The sequence below is a fragment of the Oenanthe melanoleuca genome, chromosome 1A (assembly GCF_029582105.1).
Source record: "Oenanthe melanoleuca isolate GR-GAL-2019-014 chromosome 1A, OMel1.0, whole genome shotgun sequence".
Taxonomy (NCBI): Eukaryota; Metazoa; Chordata; class Aves; order Passeriformes; family Muscicapidae; genus Oenanthe; species Oenanthe melanoleuca.
The window spans coordinates 9,251,717-9,268,403 of record NC_079334.1 but is presented as its reverse complement, the minus strand read 5'-3'; the positions used below and the strand labels follow the sequence as shown (position 1 = coordinate 9,268,403).

General features: G+C 42.0%; 1 protein-coding gene across 1 annotated transcript in view; it reads left to right on the top strand.

The window, feature by feature from the left end:
* The window catches only part of ANO2 (anoctamin 2), a 147,007-nt gene that overhangs the window by 582 nt on the left and 129,738 nt on the right, over nt 1-16,687 (top strand). Inside the window, exons 2-3 of the mRNA XM_056515366.1 lie at nt 3,247-3,425; nt 6,277-6,675. Coding sequence (XP_056371341.1) covers nt 3,247-3,425; nt 6,277-6,675 — 578 coding nt within the window. The remainder of the gene's footprint in view (nt 1-3,246; nt 3,426-6,276; nt 6,676-16,687) is intronic.

The following is a 16,687-nucleotide window of genomic DNA, read 5'->3' as shown; positions in this document are numbered from 1 at the left end:
TCCTTATTTGAATAACAGAATGTTAGAATTTGACCATTAAATTTTACCTGTGTGTTATTTCTCTCTTTAGAATTGTTCAGGAGCTATTTAGGTGTTAGTTCCCTGCAGCTTAACTGCTTCTATTAAAATCAGTCCCATAACTAAACTCAGAATTGAATGGTTGTCTTTACAAAGAGTTTTTTTTCTCTAATCATATTCTGGAGGTGGCAAGGCAAAGGATATCTGTGTTATGTATGGCCAAATGTAAAGGAATACAACTGAGTTACTGAGTCCTACCTATAAGCATGTGTATAACCATGCTATGTATTTTCATATATGTATATCCTTTGAAAAAAATATGTTTGAGTAAAGCTACAAGGAAACAGTAAGTTCAAATAGGTTTTTTTCCATCCCTACTTGGGGGTTGGAGTTTGCCAAACAATGCTCCTAAACTGCAGATGTTTTGAACAGCTTTGCAGAGGAGCATCCTTCTAACTGTGGTGTCTTTTAGAAATGCAGATCCTTTCTGATACTTAACTGGAAAGGGAGGAAGATAAATGAAAGCAGTTCCCTGTCTGTGCCTTGGGTGACCAAACCACTTGCAGTTTATTCTGCATACGTGCAGCTACTCTGTGCTGTGATAATATGATCATCTGGACCACTCAGCTCAGTTAATTGGCTGTTACTCAGGACTAAATACAGAGCTCCTAATTAGGCACACTCCTTCACTGCCTCTTTCACAAGCAGTGTGGTCCTTTAACACACCCTCTCAGTCCTTCCACTTTTGGCACTCTGTGCAACCTCTTCATGGTGGCACTTTGGACAAGGACCTCACAAAACAGTGAGATTGATTGCTGCACACATGGCCAACCCTTAGGTTTGCAAAAAGCTGAGGCAGAGGAGTGCAGAGAGGCTGAGAGAGCAGGTGGTGACTGGCTGTGAATTGGCACTGGAGCTGGTCATTGATCTCTGTCCTGGAGGTATCTTGTTCTTGGAAGCCATTTACAACTTGATGGAGTTTGACTGGAGGGATGGCTCCCCAGCAATTTTTGTAGAATAACTGTAGTTCTTGAACATTTGCTTTCAAAGTTGAATTCAAGATTCCCTGTACTGCTGTTCTCTGGAGATTCATATATATGTATACATATATACATGCAAATATGTTATGCATGTGTGCATATTTAAATTTTTGATGTATATTCACATACATGCACACACTGGGAGCTTGTTTCTATCAATACTAATTCCTCAAGAATATTTACAGCATAAGAACATATAAGGCCAGATGTCATAAAGGCTTACAGGGTGGAATGAGGTCAGGCTGCATCTGAAGCAGAAGCCCCTGAGGCACTGCTGTACCACAGGCAAGAACTGTCAAATGTGGAATGCATTCAAAACAAAACATTTTGGTTCAATCAGTCTAATTTGGGAAGATGAGAAGCTTTTGGGAGAACAGGAGTCTTCTAGATACAGATATGGCAATTGCATTTCCATCAAAAAACTTATTCTGCCTGGGAGTCCCTGACTGCCTCACCAGTTTACCAGTGTTAATCTCAGGTTCGTGACACAGTTTCTGGAGGTTGGGAAGCATAATGGAAATGAAATCATCTTATTATAAATGAATTGCAGCTTTTTTCCTAGACCTAGTTAAAAGGACTGGAAAGAAAAAGAGGTCTTTAATTGACTGTGTAAAGGTCTTGTGAGATATCCCAGACTCAGTCTGAAAATACTGGAGAAACATTGTGTGTGGCCTTTGGGAATGAAACCTTCACTTATTAATTATTTTCCTTGGAGTTTCCCTTGTGGCATCATTATGTGCTTCATTAAAGTGAACCAAGCACGAGGCTGCTTGGGAGATCAGACAGGGAGACTGGTGAGTCAGTCTGCTGGACTGTTCAAGTGCTGCTGGACCCTAACCTGGTATTGACAGGAAATATAACAATCATAACATTTAGGGGTCAGACCCCCTCCTCCAAGCATTTCCTTCTTTAGCATTCCACTGTCTCCTCTCTCAGAATGGGGTGGTGAGGAAGCAGTTTCAGTCTGAGTGTAGGGGATAGAAGGGGCTCAGCTAAATGAGGGGGAAAAGCAACCTCCAGACTTTAGCAGTACACAGTGGATGTGGTGTCTTTCTGGATAGATGGGAGCTGTTATTTCTTCTTCCTTGAGAAAAGTCCTGACTGGACAGAAGCAGTGGTGCTTTGTCTCTGTAGTGGTGATGGTGCTCACCATGTTGGCAGATGCCTACAGGATATCTTCTCCTGGGTATAAAACATTACTGCTAGAAGCAACAAGGCATGGGTTTTCCCTCACAATAAGAGCTTCTCCAAGAGGATGAGAGTATGGATCAGTCAACCCCATTTCAGCTGTGGCACCACTAGAGGGGGAAAGAGTATGAAGCATTTGTGTGCTAACAGTTTCAGTATCCACAAGTTTTTATCAGCATTTTTCACTGTGCCTGTATGGAATTGACCTGTTGGACTGAGGAGGCCTCCAAGAGGATCAGAGGGATGGAGCCACTCTGCTGTGAAGAAAGCCTGAGATAATTTGGATTGTTCAGCCTGGAGAGGAGAAGCTTTGGGGTGACCTCACTGTGGCCTTGCAGTGCCTGAAGGGAGCCACAGGAAAGATGGAGAGAGACTCTTGACAAGGGCCTGGAGTGACAGGACAAGGGGCAATGGCTTCACACTGACACAGAGCAGGGTTAGATTGGATATTGGGAAGGAATTGTTCCCTGTGAGGGTGCTGAGGCCCTGGCACAGGCTGCCCAGAGCAGCTGTGGCTGCCCCATCCCTGGCAGTGTTCCAGGCCAGGCTGGATGGGGCTGTGAGCAACCTGGGATGGTGGAAGGTGTCCCTGCCCATGGCAGGGGATAGAAATGAGATGATCTTTAAGGTCCCTTCCACCTCAGGACATTTTGTGATTCTGTGATGATTCTCACCCCCTCCAGACTCTCTATTATTCCACACCATTACCATGTAATTTGTCAAACACAAGAAATGGGAAGTGTGTCTAGAAATTCCAGGCATTAGCCCCGAGACCTGAAAATTTAGGTACAATCTTATATATACTTCATGAACATTTCACAGTTATAAAGACTTCTTTATTGGGAATGACCATGATTCACAAGTTTGTACCTTTACCTGATGCCACTGGATCTGTTCACAGCACTAGAAATGAATAGTGTCTACTGACTGCAGTATTTCCCATTGCATTAGGGAACCACCTGTACAAAACCTGCTTTATGTATTTATTTCTCCTTCTCAGACTTTGCTCTACCCTCCTCACACTCAACTCTCAATGGACAGAAGACAGCAAAATCAGCAAGGGACTCTTTTTCAGCCTACAACAGCAAATACCTCACTGCTCCTCACAACAGAACTTCCTGGCACAGAAACGGGACCAGTGGAGCTCTTGAAGCATCAGTGGTGTCCTACAGAAGTTCTGTAAGTAGAGTTTCATGTTCATTAACTTACCTCAAGTGCATTTGGGATTATGAAGAGGCTTGAAGCAAGAAGAGAAAAGCAGGGTGCACCTTACTGTGTGTTGGTTAAATTAGAAAAAGGAGACAAATCTTTATGAGGAAAGTGATACCACAGCCTCAGGTGGTTCAGTTGTCTCTCTGTGTACAGCAAAAATTAATTTCTGCAGTAGTATTCTCACCAAACTTTTCTTGTTTACTTTAGCCAAAATCTTTCAGAGCAGGAATGGAGGGGGTTGCTATTATCCCCAGTGGCAGGAAAGATCTATAGCTTGCTCATTAAATGGGGTATGCCTGTGCCAACCCTGAGCCAGCTGTGCTCAGGTGGTAATGGGGGCTGGATTGGATTGATTCCAGTGGAAGTGCGGTGTGGCTGTAAGAGTTCAGAGGAGATCTGTCATGAGAGAAAGCACCTTTGGGGATGTATTTGTAGTGATATATTTGCTATCAGACCTATAGAAGAAAACCATAATGAAATGCTGATCCTACCTTCCCATTCTCTTATTCCTTGGTGTGATGGCGTCTTGTCTTGGAAACATCAGCAGCAATGAAAACAGGACCTAAGCTTGTAATTTAAATCACTGTTTCTGACTTTTACAGTGGCTGGGAGAGGGGAGGAGAGAAAGATTTGATAGCTCCTTCAGAGACATTTTTGAAATTGCTACTTTTTGTGTTCCTCCCTAAAAAAGTCTCTTTGTGCCAGAATGTCACATGGTAAGGCAAGCAGTGCAAATTTAGGGGCAGGAAATGTCTTTAGTGAAATCTGTTGGAATTTTGATTCGTTTTCCGTGAATTGGACACACATAATTATGGGGATGGCACCTTGCTGCCAAGAGTGAGGAAAAGAGTCCATGGGGAGGCAGAGGGAGTCATTAATGACTCTCCTCATCCCATGTGTAACTCCAGCAACCCCAAGTGTTGCTATGGTGCCCTCTCAGGTGGCTGGGATGTAGCAGGTGGCTCCACACAGTAACAAACAGGAAAAACCTCAGAGTGATTTTCACATTCTCCAACCTCCTTGTTCCCTCTCCCACTTCTTGCTCGTGCTTCTTGTTTCTGCCAACACTCTTCAGTAAGGGAAGAGAGGATGCTCAGAGCTCATCTTTTCTAGAGCCAGCTAATGCATTGCCTTGTGCCAGTGACCTGCTGGTGGTGACATCATTCCTTCTGCCCTGTATAGCCTGAAACTCTCTGGGAGGGACACTAGAAATCTGCCACGGGTTTTTCCTTGCCGGGGCAGAGATGGATCCGGGAAGTTTGCATGGGCTGCCCGTGAGTACTACATGAAAATGTATCTAATCAGGAAATGGGGAATTGCAATAAAATGCTGTCTCACAAGCAGTTTTATTTTCTGCCAGGATGTAGTGCTGAGTTAATTTTGGATGTGCCTAAAGGGACTGTATATGTACTTTAGACATGAAGGGTGTTATGTGCAGAACAGATTATTCAGTGGTAATTTTGTGAAAGGATGAAGGATGTAGCATGCACGTAAACCCAAGATTTATTTAGTGACATGACAACTGAAAGCTACTTTGTGGGAAACTAAGTGAAGCAAAACAATGGAAAAAAAAATCTGGTGTTGATGAATATAGTAATGTGCAATAATATTTATAGAATGCATTCATAAATTTGCATTGTGTTAACAAACAAGACAAATGCCATACAGCAAGTGGTTAACTTTGCATTCAGCACTACCAGCACATGTGAGCAAGGAGAGAAAAAGAGAAAAAGAAACCTTTGACTGGTACCTCTCAACATTTTGCTTCTACAGTCACCTATGGGAACCATAAATGTTTGGAATTAAATTATAGGATGATTGCTTTGGATCAGGTTGACCCTTGCTTTTATCTTTTCCCCCCATCATTGGAGGGCTGATGTCACTCCAGTGAATAACAATCTAGGGATCTCTCTGAAGGGCTTTACACTGCAGCATTGTGCTGGAAATGCTGGTTGGAAACAGTTTGAAAAACTCGTGGGCTGCCATAATGAGTGGGATGTGCAAGTGAATGCTTCAGTGCCAGACTTCCACATGAATGCTGCAGAATTCCCATCCAGGGTGGGGAGTGATAGCAGGATTACTGTTGGAGCTGCATCCCAGAAGGGCTCTGAGAGGGCAATGATGAAGCAGGGATGGTTTGAAGGACTGAGTGAGTGCAACATGGTTAGTTTGAAGGATTTTAGCTGTGGATTCCCTTTTGCAGTGTTACTGGTTAGTCACACAGTCTTTTCATATGTTAAAATACAAGCTAGCACTGCTAGCCACTCATGGGATATATCCTTTCTAATCCCTGGTATTTTCCAAAGTGTTTCTGTCCAGCCCTGCCCTTCTGGACCTAGAAGCACATTAAAGATATTGCTCCTATTCTGGATAAGATTGATTTATTCCTTGAGTCTCATTGAAGATATTTCTCCTATTCTGGCTAAGATCAATTTCTTCCCTTCTGACACTGTTTTTGCTTCCCTTCCCTGCCTGCTTTACTCCACAGCATGTGGGCACATAGTCTGTAATGTGATCCTTATTCTCAGTTCCCTGTGCCCCGTCAAAATGTGGGTGTCCCCTCCCCTTGGTCTGTGCAGGGTGACAGAGTTGGGATGTGCCTCTGTACCTGCTCTTCTGTGGTGATCCCATGTGTTGGGGTAACCTAAACTATGTTTAGTTTATGGTCAGAGGAGGAATGAAGTGAGACTGAAGTTAGTATTTGTAGGTCATACCTGGGTTCTTCGTGGCTTCACATACTCGTATGGAGATAGACCCTTCCCAACTCCTTGGGCTTTTTGGCTTTCTTGTCTGTGCAACTTCTTTGTTTCTCTCCCAGATTATCAACAACTACGTGGAAGGGACCCTGGCAGGGGAGAGGGACAAGGGCTCCCCGAGTGGCCTGCACTTCAGGGACAGCAAGAGGAAGGTGGACTACGTCTTGGCCTACCACTACCGCCGGAGCCTGGCCCGGCACGCGCCCGGCGCGGCCTCCCCGGAGCCGTGGCACGGATCCCCCTCCGTGGAGCTGGTTTCCAACGGAGGCGCCGGGAAGGGCCGTGCTGAGCCCCAGCAGGATCATGGCCAGCAAGCCCTGCCGGAGTGGCCGGGGCTGCCGGGCCTGGAACTGGTGGAGCTGAGCCCGCTGGACGCCCTGGAGGAGGAGAGGCGGCTGCAGCGGGAGGAGTACGAACGCAACCTGCTGGAAGCGGGGCTGGAGATCGAGAAGGACCCCGAGGTAAGAGGGGAGGCTTGCACCTCGTACATGGCACCAGGTGTCCCGAGGGAAATCTGTCCTGGGTTGAAGGACAGGTGTCTGCCAATAAAGGCAGAAGCTTCTCTTTGAAATGGAGAATGTAAACCCCATTCCTCCAAATTATTATTATAATTTTGAAATTAAGGGGCTCTCAGGCAAAGATATGGGAAGTAGGAATAACAGTTCTTTACTGGGAAAATTAAAATAGAAATACAGTGTTACAAAGAACAATCCCAAAACACTGACAGAGTCAGAATACAACCTGATACCCTGTCAGTCAGTCAGGGTGTTGGCAGCAGTCCCATTCAATGGTGGCTGCATCCTCCTGCAGTGGCAGATGTGGTTCAGCTGGAGCAGTGCTCCTGTAGAAGGTGCAGTTTTCCTCTGAAGGTTCAGGGATGATGTGGAAAGGTCCAGTTTTCCTCTGGAATCCAGTGGAAAGACGATATCTTGGTGTCCAAAATCTCAGTTTTTATCTATGTAGGAAAGACTTGGCTCCTCCCCCTGGCTGGAGCATGTCCCAGTGGGATGATGGAATTTTATCAGTCACACAGTGGGATTCAATGGCCCAGCAGCAGATGATATCTTCCTGGAGGGAGGATGGGCTGTGGAAAGATAAAGATGATTGCCCCAGCTGGTTTAAAGATGGCCCATTAGCAGATAATATGCAGGAGATAAGGGTCCCTGCCCCACCCGGCTGCAACAGATGGGGACAGAATTCACATTTCTGGCCACATTCTGTATTGCAACCCAAGATAATGATGGCCACTTTGGATGCCCAAAATATGGTGTGAAGCTAAGAAGGTATCCAGGGTGTGTCTCTTTGCCTGAGAAAGACATGGTGGTTGTTGTTGTTCAATTTGAGTATCAATTTCAATCTTACTTCAGCTGAAAACATATTTCTTTACCTAAATGCTCTTATGGCATGCAGCAGACACACTTTTCTTACCAAAAAACCCCGACAACTTAAATATTGTTAAAATGAAGAAAGTTTTTCTTAAGTAATTTGCTGCAACACTGCTAAGACATTTCATATTTCCTCACAATATTTTCAGTGTGACTCTCAGCTTTCTTCTCAGCCATATGTAAGTTTTGTGTCCTTTCTTCATTCCGCCCACAGAATAAGCAGCTCCTATGCTTTGACAGGAGAAGATCCCAGCCTGTGATGTTTTTATTCCCCCACGTGTGTCTTGTTGGAATGGCACTATGCTCACCTCAGCTGGGAGCTGTGGTTATTTCACTTGGCTGTTGCCAGTCAGTCACTTGAGCACAGATCTTCTAAATTCCATGTTGTTGCACTGAGCTCCGTGCTATCCCTCTGTGCCCCTTTGAAAGCCATGGATATTTATATCCAATGAAGGGAAATCCCTGCTGGGTTCTGGTTTTAGGCGCTCTGTTGTTCTTGACACCAAATTTGAGAGATTTAAAGCTCCTTTTTGGAACCTATAGCTCGTGTTGCTTCCAGTGCAACCAGTCAATATTTCCAAAACGTGGAGCAAATCACAGACTGAAACTGCAGATTTGAGATTGACTGTGTATGCATGTTAAATCACTGGCAGGAATAGAAAGAAATAGAAAAGTCTTTTGACTATTAACATTTTCCTTGCCTATTTTCTGAGTTGCAGGTGGCTCTGGGTTGTATTTCACTGCACAGCCTGGCTGAGCCATCCTTGCACTGAGCAGAAAAAAGTGATCTCAGATCCTGATTCTTTTATGCTGCACACTGGGGTTATGGTTCAGTACATGACCATCTTACTGCTATGATTTTTATAACCAAATTGCATAAAACCCAGGAGAACAGCTGTTTTTTGGAGACCCCTTTCAGTTCTGAATTTCATCAGAACTCAAAAAGTCAAGCAGGAGATTTGGATTTGATTATTTGACTCATTATTTACCCTAAGTCCAGCTGGATACAAACTCTGTTTTGGCCTCCTTCCAAGTGATGACACATGCTCTTAAATAATATACACAGTGATAAATGATGTCATAAAGTGTTGATCAAAAAAACCCTTTTTGTCACAGTCGACTATGAAGAGAAAATGGAGTTTTGTAAGTGAACTGGGCAGTTCACAGGAAATTGTTGCTCAGTTCCTTTATGGAAAAAAATAATTGATTTTGAAAATTACAAAAAAAAGCTATTCCATCACTTGTCTAACTGTGTGTGCAGAGACTCCTGTCCCCCATCCCTCCTCTTGTCCTTCCCCAGCACACAAGCTGTCTAATTGAATAGGGAAAGCTTTTTTCCCTTCCAGAATCTCCTGAGAAACTGGAAGGAACTGGAAGGACTATGTCTTATCCTTTTTCTTCCCTGCCCATGTCCTTTGGCTTTTACTTCCTTTCCTTTTTATCTCTTGATTGATATTTTTCTTTTGTTAGTTAATTTCTGTTGGAACATGATGAAGGTTCTGCCCATTTTCTTGCTGTGAATTTCGAAGAAAATGCTGATTAGGCACATGTGAAAGGCTGTCCTTATATGTGGATTTAAATTGTATGTTGAGCTGATATGAGAAAAACTTCTGCTTTTAGTGCTGGGGAAAAAAAAAAAAGTCTATAAATTCATTAAACTGAGGACAGCCTGAAACCAGCATTTGTATTGTTGTATAGCACAGTGGACTTTCAGCTACTACATTTCCAGTGGATTATGCTGAATGTTTGTTTGGTGGAGACTTTTTTTTGTTTGTTGTTGTGCATTTCAGTGCTACTATAAGAAATGGATTTTTTCCATATAATACTATTGGAAGTTGAGATATATTCCCTAATATACACTCTGGACCAGATTTTAAGATAGGTCTAATCTGGCTGCAAAGGTAAATATTAGAGTGATTCCACTTTTGGACCCTTGGTTTAAAGCAGGCCTTGGTTTCTCTGCCTTACATCATCTTCCTATGGTTTTGCAAGAAAATCCACTAATATAAGAATGATGGGATTTCATGAATCAAAGAATCGTGGAATGGTTTGGGTCTTCCAACCTCCCAGGACATGGGAGTTCTTCTAGAAACTGCTTTTGTAGACTGAAACTTTTTAGACCTCAGGAAGTTCATCTCTAGGTACACAGGATAGAGTTTCAACAATTTAAAAATCTTTATTTCTGAAGCTATCTTTTTTTTTGACAAGTGGGAATTTTCATGATGTTAATATGTTTGCTAACATGTGACATTATTATGATTGTTATATGCTTGATAACTAGGGATAAACACCTTTCTCACTTATCTTGTCAAATGTGTAAAAGAAGAGGACAAGAAAAAAATGAAGATGTATAATTTGTCTGTGGAGGGAGGCATATTGTAGTGTTTGAATTTGTGGAAAATAGGCAAGACTAAGGACTGTCTCCACTCACCCAGTTATTATTTGTGAATTAAGGAATTTTTGACTACATTTTCAGCTTCCTAATAACTTTCATTTTTTATTGCTGTCCTCCAGATAAAATTTCCTTTCTTTTAATACAATCTTCCTGTTTTGTTTTTTGTTTGCACGTTATTTGTTCCTGGGGAAACTGATAATTGTGTTTCACCTAATCTGAAACCAGTCATTCCCCTAAATTTGAATTTTACTGTTGCTTTAATGACTGCAAATGGAACACACACCATTTTCAATTACTATTATGTATGGTAAGGCATAATAGGTATGGAATAAGAAGACACTGGAGAAGTGCCTTGGCATTCTGACAAAGCTGGATCATTTTCGAGCACATTGGAAGTGAAATGTACTTTGCTAAGTAGCAGTTGGGAGAGGAAATATTATTTCAAGGGGAAGATGATGACAATTCTAAAACAAAGTGCAAATTATCCTCCAAGAAGCTCATCTAACCTCAATTTTTGAGCTAGTATGGTTTCAGAAATGTCTCACTAAACCCCCTTGATTACATTATACTTGAGGGGAAGGAAGTCCTTAAGGTCCTCAGTGCTGATATTAATATTACTGATGATGGAGGTTGTGATTGGATTTTTCTGCTTGATATTCCAAGGCATGTTTTTGAATTTTTGTGGAGAAAAACCCCTGTAAACTTAAAAACCCAACCAGCCAAACAAACCTAACACCTCCCCAGCCTTAGCCAAACAAAAGCTTATAATGCTGCGGTAGATTTTATTTATGGGGTTGAAATGCACTGTTTTGTTGCACTAAGGTGCTCCCTATTTGTCAGTGGGAGAAGACTCTCTCTCCTGTCACCTGTTAAAGTCAAAGTGTAGCCAAAATGATGTCACATATATTGCTTAATTCAGTAGTAATTAAAAACCTGAAAAAAGAAATATGTTTTCCCCCAAAATCTATCAATGTGCTCTGTGGATATTCCCAGGAAAACATCTCATGCCCTTAGTACATGTGAGACACCTCGCAGGCACTCAGTGTGGACATTGTAATTGCCTCAAAATATTCATTCATCCAAAGTGCAGAGGAAAGCTTAATAGTAGCTAACATTAATTTTAAAAGGATATGGAAATCTGAGTCCTAGACCTTCACCCCTGTTAATGAATGCCTCCTGAAGCCAATGAGAATGCAAACAGAGAAAGACTGGGGTCTTTTGTGCTCTAGGTCTTTGGACTTTGTATTTCAGTCTCTCAGCACTCAGAACTTCTTTGGGGAGCCAATTATATAAATATTTGATGCATATTTTTCAGCGACTCTGGTTACAGAAGCATTAATTAGCTAAAACATGTTCTGCCCCTGTATGTTACTTATATGGGGCTGAAATGTAATACACAGCTCTTATAAAATTAAAGTTGAACAGGCAAGGCAAGGTTTTCAGTGCTAGTGAAGTGAACGTGATGAAAATATTGGCAAGTTGATTAACTATTTAAGAGGAAATTATGTCTCCATTTTAAACAGGATTTTGAAGTAGCCCCATAGGATTTGGGTGTGATTAAATCAGCATTAAAATAATGATCCATAATAAAAGGTGGCTAAGTAGAATGGCTGTGCTGTCAGAACTCAAAATCCATATTATGAATCCTGGGGTTTTGTTTAATGACTGTGTTGTGACTTGAATAGATGAATGGGCAGACAGACTCACTCTGTGTATTTTAATTACCATCCAGACTCTTGGTGCTCAGCTATGAGGTACCTTAGTCAAAATGGCTTCTATGAGATGTAGAGAAAATTGAAAAGATGCACAAAAATAATCTGCTTTTGGTCAATAACATTTATAAAGCTCTTGGGTAAGAAGGGGGTACATGTCATCAATTGTCTGCACACTGGGAAATGGAGTAATCCATATCTTGAATTTTACATGAAAGTAGAATAGGGCTGTATATGCTGGTAATATTTACAGTGGGATTTGGGTCAGAGGCCCAAAATGCTAATTTTGCATATATTTTTTTACATAATGCTGTTTCTAGCAGACTCACCTGGAAGAAATGGCCAATAGCCTTCCAAATTTGTGTTTTCATTTCTCTGTGTCCTGTGCTGAATTCTGTCACCTGCTGGGAGAACTTCAAGAACTGTAGGGCTTCAAGCCCTACAGACTGCCTGGCAGATGAGAATCCCCAGGGAATGGCTGGGGCATGGCAGGGGAGAACAGGACACTTGCAGGCTGGGGCATGCACTGTAACAAAATCAGCTGCTTGGCCTGGTCACAGACTATTCCCTGAAAACATATTTTAATTATCAGTGCTCTCGTTTGCAGCAGAAGTTTTAATGTGCAAATTAAATCGCTGGGGAGGGTTTGAAAGGTGACACACGAAGCCCTGAGGGATGTGATGCTGCCACAGTGCCTGCAGAGGAGGCTTGGAGGCTGAATAGTGATAATTTCTCCAAGGCATTTAGGCCAGTGCAGCTTCATGAAAATACAGTATTAAAATATGAGATAGTTTGGGGAATTTGGAGCTGGAATTTGTTGCTTTTCTGAGCTATTTAATGACAGCAGTCACACTGCTATTATTGGAGTGAAGTGCTGGGTGAGGACTGCCCCACCTGCAATGCCTGATGCACCTTGTCCTATTCTTTGTCACAGAAAAAAAAATCCTGAATTTCAGGATTTCTTTTGTAGGGAAAATGGGACTTTCTTTGATTTCCTGTCCTCAGGCCACTGCTTACTTTTTCTCTAGCAGCAAACAGCCCTGCCAGTATCTCTGGTGCCAAAGGAAGGCTCACTACTGAGTTCCTGCTGGTTGGGTAACTGTTCTGTGATTTCACTATTTTTTTAGAGGTGTTGCTGGTCAGGCATGAAGTCACACCTCATGAAAAATCCTTTGCCTAAATCAGAGCCACTGAGAATTCTGCTTTGGAGCAGATGCAACACTGTAGTTAAGTTCTCCCTGTTTTCAATAGTTGCTTTTATACATATATACATTAATTTATGTACTAGTTTATGTTGTAGAAGTAAAGGATCTGAGCTAAGACAGTGCCTCTCTCTCTCTCTTTTTTTTTCTTTCTTTTGCTTTTTTTTTCTCCTTTCTGCCTGCAATAAGACAAATTAAAAGACATTCCATAAGGTCTCGTTCAGTTTTCTCAGATTCAGGAATGGATTCCAACAGGGACAAGGCTGGGGGGTATCTGACAGTGAAAATTAGTCCTTACAGGATAGGACTGTGATGGGGAAAAAAACTCACAACTGTTTGTGTGTGTGGGGAGTGAAGGGGGGGAATTTGCTCTTTTGTCAGAACCAGGGAAAGGTAATGTAAATAATGACTCAGTGTTGTGGGATTCTTGTACATTTTGAGCTCTTCTTGTTTTATTGGTTGCTCTAATGGCTGTGTGTGTCATTCTGCCCAAATTTCAGTTACTATAGTGTCACGGTGATCATGACATTATGCTCAGACAGGCAAGGAATAGTCTTCCAGGAAGTGAGACACTGTAGGGAAGAAATGTCCCAAAACATTTTACATTGTGTACACATTCAAATATTATATTGTAGTTCAGAGGGAGACATTTTGGAGTGAAAACTGGATTTAAGGTTTTCAACATGAACAGTGGAGAGATCTTTTCAATAAAAAACAAAGTAATTAGTGATCAGAACAACCTCTTCAGCTCAAACTGTTTCTTAAATCTTTTGCAGACCTAAGTTCCAGGTAGGGGCAGAGTTCCAACAGCTATGTTGTAGTTCCTGTGGATGAGCACAGACTTAGTGGTGGAAAACTGTCACAGAGGGAAAGATTCATTAACTGTACTACTCAGCTTCATCCTGAAAAAAAAGAGGAAACTGTGATGTACAAGCCACAAGTTGTAATCAGATTGTGTTCAAAGTGTTTTTCCTGGTCATTGCAAGGTCTGGTAAGTCACAGAACAAGACAAATCAGGCAAAACAGTATCACAGAGTTGCTTCTGTCATTCCAGTGATTCCAGGTCAGCCATTATTTTTCCTGAATAGAACAACAAGGAAAAAAAAATAATTTAGTGTAGTGGCATTGGGCTGCACGGTTCTCATTAGCATTAATGAGAGTTTGGTGGCTAAATCCCCATGCACTGCCTGGAAAATTTACCCTTCTGGGTGGGTTGTCTCCTTGGTACACAGTGCTGATAAATGTGTGCCCTCTATCTCTTGTGTACAGGTATGTACTCACAGTAACATGCCAAAGAAAAAATCATGTTAGATCTTGATTTATGTAATATTGTATATAATAATAATGTAATAATAACATAATAATGTAATATTGTGCTGCATTCTGTAATATTCAGTAATTTCTGTGCAGTTATTCCAGGTCAGCATCAATGTAACAATGATTTCATCCCTGAAACCAAATGGTTGGACAAAATTATTTCTTTTGAACAGGTGCATGGATTTTTATTTGTTGTTTTTTGGGAGGTTTCATTTTTCTGTTTTTTTTTTTTTTTTTTTTTTTTTTTTTTTTTTTTTTTTTTTGTTTGTTGTATATGTTGATAATGAATATGTTTGCTTTTAGCTCTGCCATCTAGGAATCAACTAATCAGTTCTCTGCTGGCTTCTCCCTTCAATTCCTAGATTCTGTAATCATTTTAAAGCATTATAGAATCACTAAAAGGATTGACACCCATACACTGTACTTTTAAGAAAATCCTGGAAGTGGAGTCTGGTAGATGATCTTGGACTTTGAGAACATGTCTCCTGGTAAAATAAATAAAATATATTTGGGAGTATTTGGGAAAGAATGAGCTATTTGTAGCTAGGGTGGGAAAATGGCTGATAAGCTATGTGGACTAATATTTTTATTTTTATATATATATTTTTTTTGGGGGGGAGGGTGAGGGGAACTGCAACCTTTTCAGGGGGAACAAAAAAGACACCGATAGAAGTATTTTCCTGGAAATGTAGAGATGGTCATCACTTTCCACAGGCTGGAGCCAACACAGAACTCTGGTAAAATATCAACATCCTCCTCTTCCAGAGGAACCCAGTTGAACTTCCCTTAGTCATGTTCCAGTTGGGACATGGAGAATTTCTCTCCAGTCTTTTTCTACACATTCACTAAGCTCAATTGTGATTTACCTGGAGTAATTCAGTAATGCAAAGAAAAAATAACACTTCAGAGATACAGAATATATATGTTCAAGATCTTGCAAATACTTAAGCAGAACTCCATGCTGACACCTCCAAAGTGTTAGTTCAAACTCCTGTAATTTGTCCTTAATCACTTCAAACAGGGAAGGATATTGCTGCCCATCCTACACTTAAGACTTTCCTCAAGTCTCTCAAATTCCTAAGTCTGCTCCTATTGAAGCTGGTTACAGAGTGTGAAGGATGACTTGAGCTTCCTAATGCTTTGAAAGTTTCAATTCCATGCATGTCCTGTAAGTCACAGGGTTTTCAAGTTTTAGTTTTTCTGGATTTAAGTGTCATTGTTTCTATCCATTGCTTGCCTCCTTCCCATTATCCTCATTCATTTGTAGGTTTGCCTGTCTTGGAAACCTCTGGTGTTGCTCTTTTTCCAACTCTCATATTCCCTACTTCATTTTTCAGACTTTGACTGATCATTCTTTGCTTGCCTCTGAAGATGTGCAAATGTTCAGCTGCCACCGAGCCTGGTTAGGTCATCAAGACAAAAGTAGTGTCCTAAGGATTGTGTCCCTAAGGAAGGTCACTGGAAGGCTCTTCCACCCTTTCAATGTGCACACTGGTTAGTGGGTCCTAGGAAATTTCATACCATGTTTTTTTTGTTAAGTTAGGGGTGCTTTCAGGCTTTTGCAGTCCAGGCAACCCACTGTGATGCCCCACAGCCCTGGCAAGCCTCCCTGCTTGTCACAGGTCCCTGTGAGTTCACTGGATAATGTTTACTCTCTGCCTGCAGTGGCACTGCTCAGCTTTCACAGGTCAATGAGTGGTACCTGCTTCACCTCACCAGTGCTTGACCTGCTCACCTGCCTCTGGCCTCTGCAAATGTCCCTCTGTCCCTTCACACCAGTCTCCTGCAGGGCTGCACCCACCACAGGGTGCTCCATTTCTGCCCACGATGCTCTTTTCTCCATATCCTGTATGCTGTTCTGACTACTAAGGAGAAATTACTTCATTTTTTCTTGAAAAGACCCCTCCACTGTTCATGTTTAAAGTCTTGGAAGTCCTGCCACTCCTCACTGTATCTTTCCCAGGTCAGTGTGAAGTCAGTCAGTCATTCACCCTGCCCTGCTGCCCATCAGCTGCCATCACCCACAAGCTGGTGTTAAATCACAACATCCAAGATATCTTGATGACCCCTGTGGTCCCTTCCAACTTAGAATATTCCATGAACTGGGGTCCTTTCCATTGAGAAAATCCACAGCTGGAACAGCTGGACACACAGATTTCATATTTCCCAGCTTCTTCTCTCTCAACAACTTCCGTGCAAAATTTCCTTCCTCCCTTATTCTCTCCTGTTTTCAAAACTGTCCTTAAGAAACTGTTCACCCAAAGCTGGCCAAGTTCAGCTTCAGTGAAGTGCCAAAGTTTGCTCATTAAAGCCCTTGCTTTACTTTTCAGCTGATGTGTTGCAGGAGGCACCTGAGAGCACCACAGTGACGACCTAAAACACGGCTTGCACCACAGGGGACCCTGGGCTGTTTTTCACCTGTGAGCCACAGTTCACAAGTGACTCTCCTGGAAAGTATTTGT